The 24109-nt window shown below is 41.4% G+C and overlaps 2 protein-coding genes across 6 annotated transcripts; one reads left to right on the top strand and one right to left on the bottom strand.

Moving 5' to 3' along the window:
• The first annotated feature begins 3529 nt into the window (after positions 1-3529).
• Positions 3530-20477, top strand: sec16a (SEC16 homolog A, endoplasmic reticulum export factor). 4 transcript variants are annotated; one of them, XM_007571517.2, is made up of 32 exons: positions 3530-3636; positions 5057-7394; positions 7998-8537; positions 8628-8779; positions 9645-9733; positions 9852-9957; positions 10083-10281; positions 10430-10613; positions 10718-10860; positions 11125-11186; positions 11405-11543; positions 11634-11876; positions 11964-12061; positions 12150-12231; positions 12336-12453; positions 12573-12684; positions 12761-12866; positions 12983-13123; positions 13213-13326; positions 13551-13752; positions 13842-14299; positions 15054-15098; positions 15337-15501; positions 15582-15656; positions 15748-15804; positions 15894-16014; positions 16140-16277; positions 16604-16686; positions 17183-17254; positions 17620-17679; positions 19153-19221; positions 19353-20477. In XM_007571517.2, the coding sequence occupies exons 2-32, from the start codon at positions 5127-5129 to the stop codon at positions 19422-19424; spliced, it is 6513 nt and encodes a 2170-aa protein (XP_007571579.1). In that variant the 5' UTR covers positions 3530-3636; positions 5057-5126; the 3' UTR covers positions 19425-20477. The 4 variants fall into 4 exon arrangements, with proteins under 4 accessions (XP_007571579.1, XP_016536962.1, XP_007571575.1 ...); XM_016681476.1 differs by having other exon boundaries at positions 5057-8537; positions 17620-17658; XM_007571513.2 differs by having other exon boundaries at positions 5057-8537.
• On the bottom strand, positions 20069-23943 carry LOC103151449 (polyadenylate-binding protein 3). Of its 2 annotated transcripts, none has more exons than XM_016681478.1 (6): positions 23510-23943; positions 23110-23224; positions 22884-22996; positions 22280-22391; positions 22030-22151; positions 20069-21924 (listed from the first exon to the last, which is right to left on the bottom strand). In XM_016681478.1, exons 1-6 carry the CDS (start codon positions 23598-23600, stop codon positions 21815-21817), a joined length of 663 nt encoding a protein of 220 aa, XP_016536964.1. In that variant the 5' UTR covers positions 23601-23943; the 3' UTR covers positions 20069-21814. The 2 variants fall into 2 exon arrangements, with proteins under 2 accessions (XP_016536964.1, XP_007571580.1); XM_007571518.2 differs by having other exon boundaries at positions 22280-22379.
• Between the last annotated feature and the right edge of the window lie 166 nt (positions 23944-24109).

The following is a 24109-nucleotide window of genomic DNA, read 5'->3' as shown; positions in this document are numbered from 1 at the left end:
CCGACTATATTTTGAAGAACTGTTCTCAGAGACTCTAAGACTTAGTGATCTTGGGGGGACCCAACTCGACTCTAGTTGGGTCAACCCTATGTCTTGAATTTGGGGGGGGGGGGGGAATCATATTAACTTATCACTACAGAAGGGTTCAGTGAATGCGCATATGAAACTGGTGGGTTTGGTACCTCAAAAAAGGTTAAAAACCACTGATCTAAACCAGTGTTTTTCAACCACTGTGCCGTGGCACACTAGTGTGCCGTGAGTGATCGACAGGTGTGCTGTGGAAATTATCCAATTTCACCTTCGGTAGTATTTTCCAGACTACAAGCCGCTACTTTTTTCCTAAGCTTTGAACCATGCGGCTTAGCCCTCGGCGGCTTTTCTGTGGATTTTTCTTCAACCACCAGGGGGCTCTTTAGCATGAAGTGAATCATTCGAAGTCAAAATTGTAAATCAAAGAAGAATGCGCTAATTTTCATTTAGAACAAGCACATGCTAGCAAAAGGCACGAATGAGAAATGTTTTCAAACTCATATGATGCAGCTTTTAAGTTGAGGAGTATTGATCTGGCATTACAGGATGGAAATAGAGCCGCTGCACGTAAACTCGGGGTGAACGAAACCATGGTTCGGCTTTGGAGAGGAGGACTGCGTCCTTACTACGTCCAGCAGATTTATTAGGACGCAGCCCTCTGCTGCCCTCTGCTGGGTCATTATGGAAAACCGAGAGCAGCAGAGATACCAGCTGCTTATAGCCCGGTGCGGTTTCCAGTTTTGTTTTTGTTTTTTGTTTTTTTGAAGGTGCGGCTCATAGTATGGTGCGCTCTATAGTCTGGGAAACACAGTAATTGGTCTTAAAAGATTTTTTGAAAATCAATTAATTATCTGCAAATAATGCCATCTTCGAGTGTCTCTGCTGTAGCAGTGACTAGCGGCGTAATCATGTAATTTTCTTACCAGTAGATGGCAGTAGGTACAGAGCATTTTACATTAAAACAAGAGAATTAGTGATGCATGAATGTTACAGGTAGCGGTGAGAGCCTCTTATCTAGCAAGACTGTGACAACAGTGATGGAAAAGACAGTGAAGCTCAGCAGTAGTTGGAAAGAACCTGGGTCCATTTCCCACAACATGTCTGTGTGAAGTGAGCTTCTCAAGCCTGGCTACTATAAAAACTAAAAACAGAGAAAGACTGAGAGCTGTTGAGGAAGAGATTTGTCTTTCTTCAATTTCTGCCAGGAAATCAGCTCTGTTTTCATCCAAACATGCAGATGTTTCACACTAAGTGGGTAAAATATACAGATATTGACATTTTGTACATGCAACTCTTCATATTGTAACAGTGAATATGAAGTAAAATCTTTAACAAATATTATTGCTTCTTTGAGAATAAGAATGATTTTCTGTATTCCAGCTTAAAGAATGCTTGTGGATTAGTTTGTAAAACACTTTGGAGTTTTCTACAACTTCTGTAAATTTAAGACCACATTGTTAAGGGCAATTTGAAATAAATGTAAAATATGATAAAAATAAATGTTTGTGTTTATTTGATTCCTATTCAAGACACTTTGACAAGAATGATTATATATGTAATATAGGTGGCTACAGAGTATCTTTGTTTACATTTTTTTGGTTGGTGGTGTGCCTCGAGATTTTTTTCAATTAAAATAATGTACCTTCACTCAAAACAGGTTGAAAAACACTGCTCTAAACGGAAAGGGAAAGTAAACGCTTCCAAAAATTCAGGATTGTTCAGGTTCTAAATGCCATAAGTGGGCATTTTACTCCCCCTAGTGGTTAAATGTGGTTTTCAGAAAGCATCACAGAACATGGATACTTGCATTTTAGGTGCGTCATAATAAATTAGAAAGTGATTTAAAGTTTACTTTACTTCAGTAATTCAACTCAAAACATGGAAAGTTAAATTTCAGTAATTCATTACACACACTGAAATATTTCAGTCATTATATTAAATTTGACGATTGACTTCTAATAGAAACTCAGACTTCTCTTTCTCAGAAAACTGAAACATTTCTTAATCAATCAATAAATCAAATTTTATTTGCATAGCACATTTTAGCAGCAATGTAAAATGTGCTAATGTGAATGTTTCAAAGTGCTTTCCGTCATAGCAAACACAAAAACACAAAGTCATGCAACATAGAATCAACAATCAAAACATTACAGTAAGTCAAGTGCCATTGTTAAATTCGTAATTGATTACGTTTCAAATGCAACTCTAAACAGGTGGGTTTTTAGTCGAGATTTTAAGGAAGTCAGTGTTTCAGTTGTTTTACAGTTTTCTGGAAGTTTGTTCCAGATTTGTGGTGCATAGAAGCTGAATGCTGCTTCTCCTCGTTTGGTTCTGGTTCTGGGGATGCAGAGCAGACCAGAACCAGAAGACCTGAGGGGTCTGGAAGGTTAACATCAATATAAAAGATATGTTTATTGCACAAATGTGAAAGTGTGCCCATGTACTGTATATAGTACTCAACAACTGAAATGGTATCAGTACAATTTTGCATGGAGATTATCAGCCTGTTGAAATGCTGAAACCCCGGTTTTTAATGGTGGCCTTTGGCCATTCACAGAAAGGTCTAGTATCCCTCATATTCACCTTTAAAAACCTGTATAGATTCTCTCTTGGGTTCAGGTCAGGTGAGTTTGTTTAAATTATATAAATTATATCACACATTGACCCATGTATTAGCACTTTTGACTATAAAGCCCCAGCAAGTGTAAAGGGAAGTGTAAAGTGCTCTAAAGCTTTCATGTATATAACAATAGCCAGTTTTGGACCTGATGAAACACGATCTGATGACATGGCTTCCCAAATCATCAATGTCATTGAAAACTTTCGGCAATATCAAGCTGTACCGCCTCATTTGTCCTCAAGACTATGGAACTTTGATTTCCAAATAAAATGCAAAACTTACTTTAACCTTAGATGAGGAGTTTGCACCACTGATAAGCAGTTTACATAATTTTCTCCTCAGCCCAAGCAAGAAAGACACTTCTCACATTGCTGCTGGTTCAGGATTGACTTCAGAGAAGGAACCTGACAGCTGTAGCCCATGTCATGGATATGTGTGTGGTAGCCCTTAACGTCCTGACTTTAGCTGCAAATCAAGTCTTGTCTCCCCAAAATGTTGACATAGTTTTTGCTTCATAATCCTCCTCCCCCTCCCCCGCCAAGGCTGTTCATCCTTTTCTACCATACTTTTCCCTTCCACCTAACTTTCTATTACTATGTTTGGAGACAACACTCATAGTTTCTTTCATAATGAACTTGCTTGTGAGAGGGGTTACTGACTGGATAACTGCCGTGTTAGCAGTTTCTTCCTCATTATTGATAACATATTGATAATCACGACGGTATGAAAAATAAATACATTAATAAATACGTCTCTGAAAGACTTAATTTGTAGTAAATCATTTAAACACACTGACATGTATAACTCAGTATAATTCATTTATAAATGAGTATTCCTTTTTGCTCATTCACGCAGGAGTCTAACAAGCTCCGCCCCGTTTGGACGTAATTGTTGTTTGGGCCGTGACGGAGCTTGTACACGTAGCCTAGTAGGATGTGTTCCATGAAGATGGTGGCGTTGTGTGAGACTTACAGTCCTGCATATTTGTAAGAACGTACTTTTATATATGAATGTTTTTGACATTGTGTAATATTAGTCGTTTAGCGCAGTTAACAAAGTTGTACTACAAGGGTTTTAATGTCGTGTCCCTAAGTGGAATTACACTGTTACCCTTTAGTTAGCATAGGCTAGTTAGCTGGCGGTGCTAACTAAGCAGCGATGCTAAGGCTAGCTGTCCAGGCAGTGAACCTGTTAAATCACCCTAGGATTGTCTAGGGACTCGTAACTTAGCCGTGTGTTTTCCTGTCACGGAAGAGTTGGTACGACAACAACACGATGTCCGTCTTCTTGCTCGACGTTGCCCCATATAAGCTAATGTATAATGTTAGTATTTTTGCTGTGTGCCGCTGTGGACATGTAGCGTTTCTGTTAGCTGTTGAGCCAGAGCACTCTCTGGACCCTTCCTCTAAGGCAGCTTAATGTGTAACGGTAACTTCATGTCGAGCCTGACCAAAGAGAGCTAGCCTCGGTTATGTAATAGCTAATTCCAGCTATCGGTGACAAGTTGCAAGTTTGCAGCTAACTTTTGGACTTTTTGGAACTTCGAGTTTTAACATAGCTATCGCTAGCCTACCTGGTTGTTCTTTATAAATTTGTAACCTGATCATCTGAAAAATCTAGGATCGCTCTTCCGACTGACTGAACCTACTTACCTTCCTTGTGAGATGTGGCTGTTATTGATCCTCCTCTCTAGCTTAGCATATTCACGTAGATCTTCTTAGCTTCCATGTGACAGATGCACAATAACAAATGATAGGATTTAAACGAAGTCAAAGTTCATTGCATGTATTATTGTAAGATCACATAGATTTATTAATCTAAGGGAACTTTGTTGTCTAATTACTTGTCTGCTTTTTGAGTCAGTGATTTCTTTAGCTTTGTTTATCTGGTGATATGCAGAGCTAATTCCAATTTAATGGATTCATATTAAAAACAATATTGCTGTTCATCCCTATGCAGTACTTAAAATCATTGTACTTTTCTTTTAGATGAATCAGTCTTGGTTAAGATGCAGATTTTACCTAACAATGTGACGTGGTCAGTGTTTATGTGTTTTGCTATGGTGGCGTAATTCATTTACTGAAGCTAAAAGATGTGATTTTTCATATTTCTACAAGATTTCTTTGAAGTATGTTTAAATTTTAATATATCAAGGAAAAGTGAAAACTTCCTTCTCTTAAAATCACTGTTTTTGTGCATAGCAGGATATTTAAGTATGCTTTTCCTTAACATGCATGAGATAAGTTAAAGGGGCGATGCAGAGAGGACGTGTATGTAGCTGAAACACTTTCTGATGTAGAAGCTGCCACGTTGTACTTTTTACACAAATAAAGGTGTGGTAATGTCCCTTCAAAGGAACATGTGCTGCTTTTATTAACCCTGAACTCTTTCCTTTACTTCTTACAGCTACGCCTGACTTCAGTCTCTTCAGTGACATCTTTCAGAGTGACCTGGTCATTGGACTTGCTGTGCAGACATGCAACCAACCCCCCGGGCTGGACCTCCTCGGGCTGGACCACCGCGAGCCTCTATGCCTAATATGACAGGCAGGATAAGGCCTCAGAAGCATGCGACAGCAGTGACAGCTACTATGCTGCCTCCTACACAGCCCATAACGGACCCTTTTGCTTTTGGCAGAGCTCAACCCCCAATGGCTGCAGGTGGTCTTCCTACAATACCTAACAGCAGCCCACCACAAATGCAAACTCCACCTAATGCCATGTATTCTCAGCTTGGTTCTGGACTCCCTCCACAACCGCAGTTGCTTGAAAATGTTCCAGCTGCAGTGGCTGGTCCCCTAGCACAACCTCTGTCAGGGGTAACTTTATTCACCCCTCAGGGTACTCCATCTGCTGGTGTTTTCCCATCTCCAAGTCCCACAGGATATGCATCAGCTAATAGTGAACAGGACTATTTTAATTCAAGAGATCCAACTGCAAGTATGTCCACAGATTCATCACATATGTCACCAGCACCTAGTAATACACTTTTTAACCAGGATTTTCAGGCACAACATCTTGGCCATCCTTTGCCTTTTCAACCCCTTCCACTGTCATCTTCATCTACTCAGTGGGCTCCTGATCACTCAAGCCGGCCTCCCTCAGTTCAAAACTATTTCCAACCAACTGTTGATCCACCAGCACGGCCCTCAAATATACCACCACAGACCCAGATGTACCCCTCCCACAGCCAGTCACCCCACCACAATGCCCCCACCCCTCCAGCTTACTCTGGACATCCCCAAATTCACCCCCCTGCTCCTCTCCAGAACCCTGTAGCAGCTGCCAGCTCTTTGTTGCCTGACCCAAATGGACCCCAGCACCTCAACTCACATTTCCAAACCCAGAGTTATTTCAGTCAGAGCTCTGCGCCCCATGACTTGTGGTTCAACCAACCAGTGCAGGATTCCGGCTACCACCAAATGGGTACCAGCTCGAGCCATCCTCAGCCACCTACAGAGTCTGCTGGATCTCCTCATGTTTCCAGTACGGGGCATGGTCCTGTCAGTCAACCTGTTCCAAGTTCTGTTCCTGCCACAGATGCATACGGTCAAGAGTCTGGTACAATCTCGATGTTCTTCAAAGGGAGTGATGTGGAAAACGAGGAAACGCTTGCTGATGAGAGGAATAAAACATTAAATGGTGTTGCTGCATCTTTTCAGCATAACAGCAACCCACCATCTCATAGTAGTCATTCAGATCTGACCGTAGATTACCAAGGAGTGTCTGTTCCCGATCATTCACGCCTTCCCTATATGAATGAAAGCAGTCATCCTTTACAGGGGCACATCCAGAAGCTCCCGGATAATGACTTTGACCACGTGGAAAATTTGGAGTGTGTTCCAAACCAGGAAGTTTTACCCAACGAATCCAGCAGCAGTGCTGCTGCTGCTATTGCTGCATGTAACCCAGTTGACCAGTTTGAAACAGGACCCAACCTGGAAACTCCAGATTCAATCCCAAGACCAATGAGATCTGCGAGTGTGTCATCCAACTACAGCAATTTGAGCCATGGAAGTGGAACCGGCTCCCGTCGGCACCAGGGAGTCGAAGGTACCTTTATTCAGCAGGAAAGCCCTCGTCTTGCCGATAATCTTAATGCCTCTTCTGCTGCTGCTTCCGCCGCCGCTGCTGCTGCCGGAGGCTACTTTGAGCAGATAGATACATCTCCAAGTGGTGATGTAGTTGTGCAAGGTACAGTAGAGCATATGTGGCACCCCACGCCTAGCCCACCAAAACCAACTGGGATTTTCCAAGCAAGCGCTAACAGCTCGTTTGAACCCGTACGTTCACATAGTGTTGGAGTGCGTCCTGCTGAAGTTGACAGGGCTAAAATGGTTGCTGAAGGAGGTTCTGATTCCACATCTGGTAACTTGGAGCAGCCGCCAGACAATATGGAGAACATTTTTGGACCAGGACAAGCTCCATCTTCTGCTCCCGGCGATGGATTATCCAGTCAAACACACTCGGTGGTACATCCTCATTCTCGACCTTCATCTCGTGCTTTTGGGGCCAATCGGCCCTGCGAGAGTCCGGCCACTACTCTGTGGGCTCAGAGCGACCCTACGAGCTTGGGTACCAACATCCTCCTTGCCCCTGCGGCCCTCACAGTTTTGGCCCCATTAAGAGAACCCAGTGCTGACGTCATTCAGCCACCAGAGGATTGTCCGCTGGACCTGCAGGCCTCGCAGAGAGCTCAGACAGCTTCTCAGCAGCATTCAGAGAACCTAGAAAACCCTCCAAAGGTGAGTGATGCGGAGCCAGTTGACTCTCAAAGCGGCCTGGGTTACGCATCTCTGCTCGTGTCTAGCTCACTTCATCAGCCCGTTTTAATTGCCCCTCCTGTATCCAATTACAGCGTGATTCCCCCCAGCATTCCTACTCCGTCATCCACTCAGACTAATCATGGAGAAGTTGTGTCCCCCGAAAGACCTCCCGCACAAGGGCTTGGTGCCAGTATCTCTCAACCATCAGCCCTACCTTCTAAGCAAAATCCGCTCTTTTCTTCTGGGTCCGCGGCTTTCTGTTCCTCCGCTCCTAATCAGGGTCCGCTCAATCTGACTCGCGACAAAACAGTTGGAGCAACTTCAGAAATCACAACTCCACCACTCTCTCAACCTGTCCACCCTCCTCTTTCAAGGGGCCAATCATTGGGGGCAGAAAGCCATTCTACTGTTAATTCACAGCCCGTTTCTCTCGTGACTGCTTCTGTCTCTAACCATAATCAGACATTAAACTACGAACTGCTTGATTTTTCTATGCACCAATCACACAGCCAGAGCCAGGCATACGGCCAGCCGTTGTCTTTGCATGAGTCGTCACAGTCTAGTAATGGATTTTACCTGCAGGTCACCAAGGATGCTCAGCAGGGAGTAAGAGATGGAGGGACTCTCTCTATCCAGACATCAGTTTCTACATCCACCTCACAAGCTCCACCAGGACCACCTCCAGCTGCTCCAAACACTCAGCAGACTCAAAGTGAACCTCCTAAGACATCCAATTCTCAAGTTGCATTGCAGGGACAGAGGGATGTTCCTGCTGTTCCTGTCAGTGGAGCCCAGCCTTCTCATGGTCAATATTCAACTCCGGCACAAGGACCTGCTGGAGGGAATGCTCCTCCTCCTCCTGCCGCTCCTGGGGTGTGCCCCCCAGGCACGCATGGGGCCGTACCTCCAGGGGATCCCCAAGCAGTTCCAGCTGTAGCTCCCCGACCACCCTCCTCTGCAGGCAGCCATCAAGACTATGTGCATCCTCCTCCTCCTGGATCTGGACAGATGTACAGCAGCTACTATGGAAACTATGGGGAATACCCAGATAGCAGAGGACAGTATCCTCCAGGCCAGTATCCACCTCCACCTGGAGATCCTAGAATGCAGCAGTATTATCAAGTAAGGGTTGAGACGATTTTTGACCATCATGAATGAGCAACTGTTGTGTGTCCCTCTTTATTAATCCGTTTTTTAATGCTTTCCTGTTAGGATGCAAACTACCGAGGCAGAGGAGATCCTTGGTATGGCAGATATGATGGGCAGAACCCAGGTTACCATGATCCAAACTACCAATACAGAGAACCGCAGTCAGAGCGACCCAACTCAAGGGCTAGTCAGTACTCAGACCGGCCTTCATCCAGGTTAGTGAAGCAGTCAGTCTTGCTTCAGCATCTAACCTTCACAATCTTCTTCAATTCAATAGTTAAAAGTCAGAATTGTTGGAAAAAAATGTCACTACTTTGTTTTTCTGAGGTAGAATGGTGTACCATCATTAAGCCTGTCGCAATGCATTTAATCAATTAATCACATAAGTCGCACAGTAATATCAATTATTCTTAAATGATATTTTCGATAATACAATGCTTATGATTTTTGTTTTCCTGCAACTGAACAACTGGCAAATTAATGTAAATGTTGATGTAAAAAATCTTTTAGAAAAACAAATGAATGACTATAATTTATAAAAATAATTTAAAAAGTAAGAAATGTGCAAATATTTCTATATTTACAGTCTATTCAGTCAGATCATATTTGAAGCTGTAATCCATGTAAGCAACAGTCTGCTCTCCACTTTACCTTTGACTCCAATGAATAAATACTTAATAAAGTCTGCACATTTTTAGGAAATTGAAGTTAAAAATTAATGCACACTGTTACCGCTGTGTCAAGTGTGTGAATTTGCTGAAGTGAGACTCCATCCAACAGCCTCAATATCTTATTGCCATCCAAAGTGTGTATTTTAATAACTGCAAATATGAAACGACAAACATTCCATTTCCGGGTGGTCTTTTATGCATTTTTAATGCAAAAATAGAAACTGCATTGATTATTTGTTTTGCATCCTTTCTTTGAAATCATTTATTGTCGGTGTTTAGTCAGCACACACACAAGGCTGCTAATTGCAGCATCACGTTTGGTTTTCCATGTTGAAATAACACTCTGTGCATGTTTCAATTTCATGTGTTGTATTGGTCCTGTGAAATATCACCTTGTGTTGTCCTTCAGGCAAGGTTATTCCGAAGATTACCAACGGCAAAACCGAAGTGCCTACGGTGAATATTATGCAGATTACCCCAAGCGCTATGACTATAGAGGTATGAGCTACACATATTTGCTAATACAATGTCAATTCGACAGTGATTTATGAAAGAAAAAATGCCATGTATTTGTCAATTATCTTCTTTTTTTTCCTCCCGTTTTTTGTTTTAAAAGGATACAACTACGGACAATACGACCGACGATACAGAGGATACTATGATCAGTCCTATTGGTCTTATTACAATGAGACGTACAGAAACGGCTACTATAATCAGCCCGGGTATGCGTTATTAAAACTGCATTTTAGTAAAAAGTACAATGAAGACAAAAAGATGTAAAGCAGCGTAGCTATGCATGAGTCCTATCAGTTTACTCCTGCTGAGTGTTTTATGGGTTCTCTCACAGGAAAGATGTCTACGACGCCCAATGGATTTACTATCCTGGATATGATCGCAGTTTTGATGACGACAACGTGCGCGGGAGAGATGCTTACGGCGACGACTTTGACAGGCACAGCGTGCACAGCGAGCGGTCGGCACACAGCGTGCACAGCTCCACCAGTCATCACAGCAGACAAAGCAGCTTCAGCTCACGGTCGCAGCAGGTGAACTGTCATGGCTGCTTTTTATTTCATAGGCAATAAAAAAAAAGCTGCTTAGTTTTTTTTTTGTTTGTTTGTTTCAATTTATGGGACCTGGATCTTCTGCCACCTTATTCTCAACTCTTTTTTTATTTGTCCACTTCAATTGCAGAGCCAGGTGTACAGGAGCCAGCCTGACTTGGTGTCTGCAGTTTATGACACAACACAATCCACTCTCCCTGTGGACTACTCTTATGGCCAGTATCCAAATCAAACGGACGCTACTCAGAACTACAGCCAGTACATGTATCCCTCAGAGTACACTACAGACAGTACCTGGATTGCACCAGAGCAACGTAATCTTACAAAACTCAGTTTTTGGAGAATATATATTTTTTAAAGCGTTTTTATCTTTATTATATCTCACTTAATTACACGGTAGCCATTGTTTCCCTTTCAGCTCCCCCTCGTCCTGCAACCCCAGAAAAGTTTACCATGCCCCATCGTTGTGCTCGCTTTGGACCTGGAGGTCATCTGATCCAAGTCTTGCCCAATCTCCCCTCAGCTGGCCAGCCTGCTCTGGTTGAGATCCACAACATGGAGGTACATTTACTGTAAAAAAATTGTAAAAAGCTTTTATTTATTGTTTTGTACAGAGCTTTTAAGGTTTAAATTTCAGCACACATTAAGTTACATTATATCATTATGCATTAATCATAAAGTAGGCATTCCTTAATTTATGGATCATAGGTTGTAAAATTAGTTTCTATCTCCTTTTTGGAGATACAAACATTTTAGACTATTGTGAGCAGAAAATAATGTAAAGATTATGTTATGTATTATTTTATCTTCTGCTTCTCCTTTTAGACGATGCTGCAGGACACCACAGATCAGGCTGAGCTGCGAGGTTTCCCTGGACCTCTGATTAAGTAAGTGCATTTTTCTAGTTTTCTACATCTCAAATACTTCACAGAATCTTGGTGAAAGTAAACTCCTTAAAGAACCAGACTTCAGTTTTTCAGTGCAAAGTAGTGTAACAAAAAAGCAGAATGTTGCATTCAAACAACATTGAAAATTCAACTTTTTTGCTGCAGGTTAGGTTTTTGTAATGAAACATATATCCTAACTTTTTCTGTCCTGCCTACAGGGAAGAGACCCACAAGGTTGATGTGATAAAATTCTCTCAAAACAAAGCAATGGAGTGTTCCCGTGACAACAACTTGCTGGACAGAGACTCTGCCCGCCTGCTCTGGGACTTCATTGTGCTGCTTTGCAGACAGAATGGGGTGAGTCTGTGTTGTCTGCAGCTGTAAATCTACCAGAACAATTATTATTTGATTAAAATTTGGTCTTATTGTTGTTTTCCATTTCCTCAGACTGTGGTCGGCACAGACATCGCTGACCTCCTGCTGAAGGAGCATCGCTCTGTCTGGCTGCCTGGCAAGAGTCCCAACGAAGCCAACTTGATTGATTTCAACAATGAACCTCTTGCACGAGCGGAAGAGGAGCCTGGAGCTGGACCGCTGTCCCTCCTGTCCGACACTTTCATGATCGTCCCGGAGAACGTTGGCAAGGAAACGGAGCGCTTCAGAGAGCTGCTTCTGTTTGGGCGCAAAAAGGTAGGAGATGCAGTGATTAGCAAAATGACGTAAGTATTTTAAGCCGAACAGATCCGACACATTTTATTCTTTGTATGGTGAAAAAAGGATGCACTTGAAGCAGCCATGAAAGGAGGTCTCTGGGGTCACGCCCTGCTGTTGGCTAGTAAGATGGACAACAGGACACATGCACGTGTCATGACAAGGTGAAGTAGCGGAAGTTGAAGCTTCTGAACCTATAATTATGGTTTTAAAATGTCATTGAAATCATTAAAATGTTGTTTTCGTCTTCAGGTTTGCCAATAGTTTGCCCATGAATGACCCTCTCCAAACAATGTACCAGCTGATGTCAGGGAGAATGCCTGCTTCAGCTACGGTTCGTCCTTACGGCCTGTTTTTAAACTGGTGCGCTGAAGAAGCTGTTGACACTGATTTTCCAGCTATCTAAATGGAAAGTTTCTTTTTTCCCCACATATGCAGTGCTGTGGAGAGGAGAAGTGGGGTGACTGGCGCCCCCATCTGGCCATGGTCCTCTCAAACCTAACACACAACATGGACTTGGACACTCGCACTATCACCACTATGGGTGACACTCTGGGTACGATTATTTTATTAAGCCTCTATCCAGTGGGAGTTGTTTAAACTGTATTGACATTAATAGCAGCTGGTAGCTTCATTCCTAACATTTTTGACCATTTTTTTTCTGCTTTGGCAAAGCTTCTAAAGGGCTGACTGACGCTGCTCACTTCTGCTACCTGATGGCCCAAGTTGGCCTGGGGGTTTACACCAAGAAGAGCACCAAGTTGGTGTTGATTGGATCCAACCACAGGTTAGCCCAAAACAGCCAAGCCTTTTGACATAAACTGAAAACAAGCCAGACATTTAACACTGTCTCTTGCCTTCAGTTTGGCCTTTAATCAGTTTGCCACCAATGAAGCAATCCAGAGGACGGAGGCCTATGAGTACGCTCAGTCCCTGGGCTCCCAGCCTTGTTCACTACCCAACTTCCAGGTGGGTGTTTATTTTTAGAAGCCTGTTCAGTGTATCTCATACGTTTTTACATTCATGATTACATTGTAAATAAAATATCTGAAGACTATATTCTCTCTCTTTCTGTCCTCCATCAGGTGTTCAAATTAATCTATGCATGCCGACTGGCTGAATCAGGCCTGTCTGCCCAAGCTTTTCATTACTGTGAAGTTATCGCAAAGACGGTCCTCATGCATGCCTCCTACTACTCCCCTGTGCTCATCAGCCAGATCATACAGGTTTGTAGTTGTTCCTTGCTTTCCATATCTTTTTATATTTTACTCTTTGCCACATGTGATTTATTTATTTACTTTCTCTTTGCTTAAAGATGTCAGAAAAGTTGCGGTTCTTTGATCCGCAACTAAAGGAAAGACCTGAGCAGGAGCTGTTCATTGAGCCTGAGTGGCTGATCCGCCTCAAACAGCTGGATGGACAGATCAGGGTGAGGAAGAGCAACGGTTCTACGTCACCTTGTGGCATAATATAATTCCAGACATTTCTTGCTAGTTCCAACAGGGAGCTATGTAATGATAAATTTCTTCAAAAAAATTTGATATAAGGTTTTATTTTTCAGAAGTTCAGCAGATTTAGATTGACTTAAACAAACCATGTGAATTTTAAACAATTAACATATTTGATGATTTCTTCTCTCTCTCCTTTTGTAAGACTGGTGTGATTACATACAACAGGGACAGAAGTACTCCTGCACAGTTTGACTGCATCAGCGAAAGTTCAGACTTGGAGCCCCAGAGTCCACATGAGCCTTACAGCTTGCCTCTGGAAGTGGACGGCCAGGCCCCCGACAACCAGCTCATGAGCTCATTGATGCCTGGGCCTCAACCGCTGGCGGTGCAGTTGATGCCTCCAGGTGTGTGTGAATGTGTTCAAACTTTTGCCCTGTGTGTGATTAGCTCTTCGTGCTGGCAGATAGATTGAATCTCTTTCACTTCCTTCCAGCTCCCTCCTCCATTCTCCACGAGGGGGCGGCTCCAGCTCAGCTCCCACCCTCAAGCGATGTGCCCCAGTTCTACCCCGTGCCCCCCAGTGGACCACCAGGCCAAATCCCCATGCCTGGATTCCCTCCACAGGATCCTGGTGGTGTCGCCCACCCCCACTTCCACCCTCAACATGAGCAGGCCTATCCCGGGGCACACCAGCATTTTGTGCCCCCACCACAAGAGGGCCAAATGTCGCCTCACATGCTTCCCTCACAGGTGCCACATTCACCTGTTCAAATGACTCACCCACCTTTTCAGATGCCCCAGCACATGCCTCCCTCTCCTGGACATATGGCCCCCATGGAGCAGCCCCTCCCACCCAACCCGGAGATGCATCCCACACATCCAATATCGTCCTCCCCACCCAGAAGCTCCTTCACACCTCAGATGGACTTGTATGACCACATGGCTATCATGGTCAGTATTTACCAGCCTGCACTTCTGAAACAACCTAAAATAAGTTTTTTTTTTTTTTTTTAGGGGGTTGTCCAAGATCTAAATTAACAGCAGCCTCTGACCCCATTCACAGATGGCTCAATCTTTATACACCAGCACAGGAAAACTGGGGTTGAAACATTTACCAAACATGGCTCAGTACAGCTGGTGTTTTTTTTTTTTTTATTTTCCAAAAAGGAAATTTGAAACAAAAAATAATTCATTTTAGACAATTTAGGGATCTTTTTTCCATTTTAATTTTTTTTAATAAGGCAAACATGCAAAGCCCTTTTTATGTTTCAAATCTACAATAATTTATAGATCCTTTCCTTACAAAAGTCAGACTTTGTTCATTTTATTGAAATACCAGCTCTCTAAATTAGTCAATGATTGGATGCAGTCTTCTGGGTTTCCTTAGTTAGAAACTTTTTAAGCTGCGTTGAATAATTAACTGAGCTTATTTTACTGTTAAGATCAGAGTGAATGTGTATATGATTGGATTGAAATTACGTTTTGCAAAGTGTCTCTAGATGTCATTTGTTGTGAATCGGTGCCGAATAAATTAATAAACTGAATTGAAAATGACAAGTTTCAGTATACAATTATCTTCTCTTTTCGATAAAAATATATATTGAATTTCTGGATCACAAACTTGATTTTGGTCTATGTGGCAAAAATGTTGGAAACCACTAATACAAGAGGAAATGCTTAACTTGTTGTCTGCTTGGTTCCACAGGGTCCGAGGAGATCACGAACAACTTCACAATCTTCAATGCATTTGGTATGTTGGTGCATCCTGGCTGAGGAAACTGAATATAGAAGTAACATTGACATTTAACACCAGAGCTTAATATCTCGAAACATATTAAATTCCACTGAGATGATTATTACTCACTAAAATTACCTGGTTTCACTATTGTGTGGTGAAGCCCTTAGATTTATCTACTAAATACTTCATTTGTTATGTAAATGCAAGAGTGTATCAAAGCGTGTTCTTATCAGAATATCTTGTTTTCCAGCCATCTGGACGCAGCTCTCGCAGGGCCTCTGAATCCTCCACTCACTCCGGTGGAAGAGAGCGGAGCAACTCTGCTGTAAAACAGGCCTCTCCACCTCCGCCCTCGATTCCCGAACAGCCACGCAAAGAGGAGGCCAGGAAAGCCAAGAAGGATTCTCCAGAAAAGGTTCACTTTCACACAATTTCAAAAGCTGCAGACTGCGCTGCTACATTGTTTAACACAGCGCTTCCTTTCCATGCAAACAGAGTAAAGGCTGGTCATTTTGGCCCTTTGGGAAGAGGAAAAATGAGGCTCACTTGCCAGATGATAAAAATCCTTCTGTAAGTTATATGTGCTTATTTTATTTCCTCCCACCTTAACTCTAGAACTGTTCTTTACCAATCTGTGGGTTCATGTGTTTATTGTTGCCAGATTGTTTGGGATGAAAAGAAAAATAGATGGGTTGACCTGAATGAGCCTGAAGAAGAGGTCAGTGGTTAACAAATGGATATTTTAAAAATACAAATCTTAAACAAGCCTTTTTTTTTTTTTTGATGGCTTTGTTTTTATTCTGTTAGAGTAAGCCTCCTCCTCCACCTCCAACCGGTTTTCCCAAGATGCCTCAGATGCCTGGTCCTGGGGGGCCCACTGCTCCTCCAGGTGCTGGGTCTACCGTCAACATGTTTTCCAGAAAAGCAGGTAAGATGCACAGTAGAGAGTGGAAATTTGACTCAGCCTCATACTTTTCAGGGCAGATATTTATGGATACCATGTATCTTTTAAATCCTTAGTTGCAATTTGTTTGACTGTTTGTGTCTTCTCAGGCACTAGGAGCAGATATGTGGACGTTCTGAACCCGAGCGGAACAGCTAAGCCGAGCGGAGTGGCCCCGGCTCCTGTGGACCTGTTTGCTCCTTTGGCCCCCATGCCCATGCCTGCCAACCTGTTTGTGCCTAGCTCAGGTGTGTGTCATGAAAGTACAATGAGCGAACCAAGAACATTTAAAAACATCTCAGACTTTAACATAAGTAAAAACTTTTTTTTTTGCTGTTTTTTAACATTGTAGCTTAACTTTTATTTGAAGAGTTCAAAATTCTTCAAATGTAACTAGATGACAGATGAGATGTGTCGCTCCTTCAAGCTTTTTTTGTTTTGCCCAAATTCAAGACCACAGTGAAACTTAAGAATCTTTTCTTCTCAGTTTTTTGTTGATAAGCTGAAAAAAGCTAATAAAACTAAATACCTAAAAGCAAAATGAAATATTTTCTGTTTCTCTCTTTATGTGAAGCTCCCAGTGACCAGCAGCCTCTGGAAGGCAGTGAAGGTGGAAATCAAGAGCAGAATTCACCAAGCAGCGGCGCTGCCCCACAGGTTCCTTTGGTTTTTAAACATTTGCACAACATCCTGCGTTCATATGCAGTCTGGGAGTGGATGAAAATTTAAATTATTTTCCATGTCTGGATCAGGATGGAGTAGGGGGAAACTTTTGTATTTCTAGACATTATTCTCATCAGGGAGTCAACCAATGTTTTTTTTTTGTTTTTTTTGTGTGTGTCTATTTCAGTGTTTAAGGCCTAACATATCTTGGAATATCTGCTGTGTATCAGAAAGTGAACTATTGTATTTGTACTTTAAAAGTAGATGAAAAAATGGAATAAGTTTTCTGGAAAAGTATGGAGTTGTAACATTAAAATGTGCATAGCCACCTGGAATTATACTTTATTAATGTAAATATTTCACTATCTTATCTCAATAGTTATTTAGACTGCAGTAAAACTTGAAATCCTTCAAAATGTCACGATGGAAATCCAAGTTTTAAGGTTCAGAGTTGCAGTTTTACTCATCCTGAATCTGTTGACCGGCTCAGGTGTTCAACCCCACGCTGTTACCACCAGCCCTAGAAGGTCCTCCTGTTCCAGATGGGTCACAGTCAGGAGAGGTAAGATCCATCTGTCCATGTAATGGACTTTATGCTTTATGGCACAATGACATAAGGCCTGTCTGCATAGTTTGCTTTTTTTAAGTTCTTGTAAGAGAAGACTCGAGGATGCATGCACACCAACCTTAACTCTCATCTTTCTCATGCTCTGAATGCCTGGTTAATTACTATAATTTCTATTCCATGTGTCTGTAATATAATTCCATCAATGTGGTGTTTTCTAAGAACTACAGTTGTTTAATGCTCGTTTACTTAGTTTTAACTTGATTGTGGAAATTGATCTAATCAAGTGCATGAAAGATGATTAATACGGGGTGATGGGATTTTTTTTCTCTTTTTGTTCCCTTCCTACTTGTTTTCTTTAGCTGTCACGTTCTAGCTCAATGAGTTCTTTATCACGCGAAGTGAGTCAGCATTTAAACCAGGTACTTCTAGTCTGTACTTAAACAATGCCCTGCCAGCATCTTCCTGTTTCTGTTCTGTAGCATCTCATCGTTAAAACTTCACCATTTACATCCAACGCTTTGCTGAGCATCAGCCCCAGAACGTCTGCCTGTTTGTTACCGCCTGCTGTCTCCAGCATTACCACCTCCGCTCTGTCTATTTAAGAAAGCATGCTAAAGGAAGAAAGTTATTGCAATAGTAGCTGGCAGCTGCTATGAAATTTGATTCACAGCACATTCTTATGGGGTCAAAAAAATTTTCTGACAGCTGTAGTGGGGCTGAAACACGTATATATTTTCGTATTCCCACATTACAACGTCAAACCTGTCCAATTGTATCTTATGGGTTATGTGTAATAGGAAAAAATAGTAAATGAGATGCGGAAGAATAGTAAAATGTATCAGAATAAGCTATAAATAACAAATCTGAAAAGCGCTGTGTGCATCTCCTTTCATCTCTCCTCAGGAAAAACTTTGTAGAAACACCCTTCACTGCAGTTGCAGCTAGAAGTTGTTTGCTTTTAGGATGTTTTCCAGTTTTGCACATATAGAGTGATTTTATTTTTTTTTTTTTTTATTCTTCTTAGCGACATAGCTCCAGCTTAGTCAGATTGACAGAGAGCATCTGTGAGCAGTAACTTTCAAGTCTCACGTCTTTGTCTCTTCGATGTAGATTGTCATGTGTGCATATACTTTCTCTTTGACTGGATGTTTCAGATTACTGTTCTGTTCAGACTCGAGACTTTTGTAGCCCAAAACAGCTTCACTTGCAGCATCTTCCTTTATTTACCTCTGTCCATCCTCATTAAACTCTGCTATACAGCTATAAGATAAATGAAACTGTGCTGTATTGTCTTATACATTGATGAAACTTTAAACTTCCTGACCTGTTTGAGCTTCTCGGTGCTGTTTCTTCACTCATGTTGTCTGTGATTCCTTCATAGAACAACTGAATTCATACCAAGATTCAGTAAATGTTGAAGAACTTCCTCAGAATTCCCTCTGTTTCACTGATATTCACTACTTTTTTAATTTATCATACAAAAACCCCTACTAAAATACATCAAAGTTTGACGTTGTATTGCGAAAAATAAAATGCAAACGGTGGGAATACTTTTTAAGCCAACGTGCTCACTACACAATGTTAGCGGGACCCTATTCAATATCCTCAGTTTGCTTGAAAGAAAAAAAAAAGTCCATTAAATGATCAGAGTCAGTGATGCTGGAGATTGATGCAGTGGTTTAAATGTAACGTTTAAAGTTGTCCTAGGAGAGTTGCTCTAACCCTAGCATCTAGTTTGCATGGCTACTGAAATACGCATTAACAGTGGTTTGTGAAGGTGCCTCACCGTGGATCCAGTCTGCATCGTCTTTCCACTTTCCCCCCTGGCAATTTGTTGTGAATCAATGTGTCAACATCGAAGTACCAAAGTACCTCTGCTTTTTCCTGGACAGAGTCATCCCAACCAGGGGACTGCACCCGCAGGAGGCGTCACTTTTTATAACCCTACGCAGTTTTCACAGGTGTGGTTTTTAAAGCAGCATCTTTTATTTGGTCTGTCTGCCATGTTGTTGTTTGTTTTGTTTTTTTTTGTTTTTTTTTCCCCGTTTGTTCACATGATGTCCCATCTGAATGTCTTCTCTCTCTTTCCCAGACAAGTGCACCATCGGGAGGGGGACAGCGACCTAGCCGGTTGGGCCAGCGCCAGTACCCAGTGTACAAGTAAACATCCCCCTCAACGGAGAAATGAAATTAATAGACTAAATGGACAAAAATGAGATTCTACCTGGAAGTAAACGAAGCACATGGACATACTGCTCTATGTCTTAAGAACTCCTCCTTTGGCCTTCATTTGAAAAGCTTGATCCCATCATGCGGGTTTTCATCCAAACAGCTTAACCACTGTTTTTTTTTTTTTTTTTTTTTTTTCCCTTATACCTTCATCAGCCCAGTAGGTGTCGCTGGTGTGTGTTTGTAACAAGCACAGCGTTTCCTTGAAGGGCTTATTCCTGAAACCAAACAGGGGGTCGAAAAACGATTCGCATCATGGGTACATTCACACACACACACAAACAAACTGTGTATTCATGTCGGCATAATTTGTGTCCACGTCTTGCTCCACTAAAGCTGCCAGATAAAAACACTGATCACCCAGCGTCCCGTTGTGCTCTAGATGTCTGGGCGGATATGTGAAGGATACATGAAGGCATCTTTTTAATTTCATACTGGAGATTTCTATAAGCAGCCTTCATGCTAGAGGTGGCAACTTGTGTGATGATTTGCTTGTTTGGTCTTGATGTGCGAAGTATGTTAGATGATTTAAGAAAGAGAAGTATGCAGGGATTGATCGCTGCTTCCTTCAGGTATTTATTTAACCCTTCGCCCCCCAAGCCCCCAACACTTACTTGTTCGCCTTCAAAGATCTCAGAGGGTGTTTTTTTTTTGTCCGCGGTTATCTCAAAGTTCTGAGCTGACGGCTTCAAACGGAGGGAAGTTTGTTGAACTAACAGGAACCAGAATTCAAGAGGAATTTTAAATATTGCAGAAAATGAATCTATCCAAATATTTGTATATCAGATTGATTGTATTTATGACATGTAGACATAAAAGGTGTGCGTGCGCGTGTGAGAAGATTTAACAATTTTTTTTTGTTTGTTTGTTTTTTTCCAAATAGGCTTTGACCAGATGCATTATTGATTGAAAAAATTACAATCACAATCTAATCGTTTGTATCACCTGCTTCTGCATACCAATAAATCTTTAAAATTGTGAACCGTGAGCTAGTTGTACTCTTAAATACGTTGTCATTTTAGTTTGCGCATGTTCCTCTGTCGTTCATTCTGCAGACGTCAATCGGATTGTTAACCAGCAGAGGCCGCTGTTCTCTGTTGTTTCAGAATTTCTGCTGTGAAATCATTGACAGAGAATCATCAGTACAAATAATGGAAACAAATGGCAATAATAATAGTTATTTTTGCGCTCTGTAGCACTTTGATAGAGATGTCTAGCGGTTTTATTTACTGCATAAAAAAAGGCATTTTGAAATGACTTGGCTGTCCTTTATTTCCGCGAAAAGAAAGTTGAGGTCAGCTCTGTGAGGTGAATGAAATGTGGCAGAGTTTTATTTGAATTTAGAAGAAAATGACAATCAATACCAACATGTAGATACTGTACTGATAACATTGATTGGGTGTTAAACTATTTATTTTGAAAATATGGAAATCAGTACAGCAATAATTTCATCACAAACTCACGTGATATATATAATATTTTAACATCTGTTTTCAGTCAGGAATAAAGACAGATCTTTCTTTAGTACTATTGTATTTTTAAAAACTCCTTTTCCATTTGAAGCTCTCTATTCTGAATGAATCACTTGGTGCGCTCCTTTCCCAAAGAATCTGTTTTTGGAGGATGAAGAAATGTGATTGGTCCAACATAATTGGCTACTTTAAGAAAATGGATGCAGATTACTATTTTGTGTCACTAATGGCCATTTTGAGCTCAAAACAGCCGTCGTCACTCCTTCCTTGATAGTGAGTCATATTCTACATTATTAAAATGTAAACTTAAAAATAAATCGGCACATCAAACCTTACATATTTACATAAATCCAGCCACACTAGCTCAGTCATTCATTTTCCTCCTCCCTTTGTTTGCTACAGCTGCACACAGGACTTAGAAACAGTCAAGATAAATATCTTTATAATCAGTATTTGGAGACAGTTATGTCACTATTACATAAGCAACCTTAATGTATTTGAAAATCGGCTATATTTCCTAGCAGCTGAACATTTTTTTTTTTTTTACAATAATGCAAAATGAAAAGCAGCATCTTGATCCAAATTTCTGAGTTCTCTAAAGAAGAAAATTCATTCTTATGCATTCATGTAAACAATTTTATCAAGAAAAACCGTAAAGATTCGGCACCAAAGTGAAGCAGAACGGATTTGTCTTCCATTAGATGCCGACACTGCAAACAGAGGACTCAGAAACGAGCCTTCATTTCAGCAGAATGACGTCTTTCAGACTCCTCAGTCATCTTGCGTTCATACCCAGTTCACATTTTAGGCTAAAATTACATAGTTTTCATTATCTGGGTTTATCAAATCCATCTTAGCTCTCAGTATCCAGCACTGCCTGTGCTTTCTGAACTGCAACCTGCAGCTTTGTGTGGTCACTAAGCAGCTGTTGGAGAGAAGCGGCGTCCATCTCCAGGAGCATACCTAGAAAAACACGATGCGGATGTCTTTATGAGAACACATCAGGGCCTGGGAAGACTCTCGCAGCCAAGAGATGGTGCACGTTGAATGGTAAATAAATCAGTTCACCTGTGATGTCATTCGCATGCAGTGAATCCATCTGCTCAACCAATGAGAAGAGCTTCTCTCCCAGCCTGTCTGTCTCGTCAGCTTCTGAAGCGTCGCTGAGGTCCGTCTCCTCTATGTTCTGCCTGAAAAAGAAAGGCAGAAACTTTATTAAACTGTGCAGTTAAAAAAAACAATTCAAATGTAAAATGTGTCTCTTGATTATGAAATAAATTGAATGTGAGGACAAGACTCGGAGGAAAAAGCTACAAACTCTTTCAGCGTCTTCAGGGCAAGATTCACGTGTTCCTCCAGCAGTTTGGGATCTGACAAGAGCTGTAAAACCGCATCTCTCTGCTGCTCCAAAAGCATTCCTGTGCACAAGGCAAAACACTTTTTCATTGCATGAGAAAAGTACATCTTGAGCAATGATGCTAAAAACTAAAGTTAGCATAGGAATGTCCTGATATTCACACTGTCATTGGATTGTTTAACTTTTACAATTTCTGTTTAGCAAAAGGGCATTTAAAAGGACTTTAAATTTTGGAAAAGAAAAAAACAGCCCTTACAAGTAATGTATCAATATACTGGCTATGAATGCCGTCTGTGCTATCACTGTAACGCTGTATAAATGACTTGTAGATGTTTGTATGCTCAACTGATAAGTGTAGATAAACTGAATGTGGGTTTGATTACGTATGACGTGCAGCCCTTTGACTATTTAATTTACCACTACGAAGACAATAACAGTAAGGAGAGCTATTAACATATCAAAAATTGCAGGCCAAATGGATCAACAAATAAATGAGATTAATTAGAAAATGTATAATGAATGGTAATCTCTCTGTGTTTATGAAGAGCGAGGATATTTTACTCACCTGTGATTTTCTGTGAGTGACCAGTGTTGTAAACATCCACTAACTCAAACAGCTGCTCCCCGAGAGAGTCGGAGGACTGGGACACGTCATCCTCATCTTTCTGTGCCACCTCACTGTAAGGAATCACAAAAACAATGGAAGGTTTATTTTTCAGAAGCTTATTCATTAGTCTTCACCAGCGTTACAAACCAACATCGCTGCTGCAGTCTCCGCTTGATGATTATACCTGGCCTTCGGTGATAACTGCAGAGCTCTGAGAGCTTTCTCCACAGCTGCAGTCAGCATGGCCTCATCCTGCAGCATCTGGCTCAAAACGGCAGCTGGAAGCTCCAGTAACATACCTGGAACACACAACCGGGTTCAAATAAGATTTTACTTGAGCATTTATGCATTTTATTTCCACCTTCAAACCCTCATCTCTAAAGTCCTCAGCCCTTTAATCTAATATATATATATATACACACACACACACACACACAAAACTTAAAAACTATTAAATTGCATTTAGAGGACAAGGTAGGTAAAATGGATGGATGGATTTATACAACGGGACAGAGAATATTAAAGCTGTTTATGTTTTTGTTACGGGAAATTAAAAATAAAATGCATCATACAGGTGAGCTCACCTGTGAGTTTTGCAGCATCCTCCCTGTGTTTGGGGTAGATCAGAGAGTACAGCTCTTCACCAAGTATCTCCAAATCTTCTTCTTTATCCATGCTCGTCCTTTCTCATTCAGATACAGCTTTTACCTACTACATTAAACCAGAGTGAAACCTTGAGATAAATGGTTCCCCAAGTAACTTTTTAACTTCAACAACTTAGTTTCACATCCTCGAATAAGGCTTATTCGACATATCTGCCAAGAAATGATCAGAAACAAAGTCAAACAATGCGATATCTCCGATAATCAGCGTCCTCTCTTTAGTCCGTATTTACCACTTTTACCAGCGCGCTTTAATATAAAATGACACACTATCATAACGCTTTAAAATAAATTGTAATCAGGAGTTCATTTATAACTGTATACATGCGACGCACATTAATGACGTCATGCCAGATGGACCATTCATTCAACGTGTCCCTCCGCTGTTGTCATTGAGAACTAGTTTTTCATAAAATACCAATAATTGGTTCGTGTAAGGGCAAAGTGCTAAATATTCACTTATGAGTTTAATATATAAGCCAGATTTATTATTTCAATGTTCACATCCCTGGATCATCTCAC

Source organism: Poecilia formosa, unplaced genomic scaffold (assembly GCF_000485575.1).
Source record: "Poecilia formosa unplaced genomic scaffold, Poecilia_formosa-5.1.2 Scaffold282, whole genome shotgun sequence".
Taxonomy (NCBI): Eukaryota; Metazoa; Chordata; class Actinopteri; order Cyprinodontiformes; family Poeciliidae; genus Poecilia; species Poecilia formosa.
Note: the sequence above shows the minus strand (reverse complement) of the source record. Positions and strands in the feature narration are given on the sequence as shown.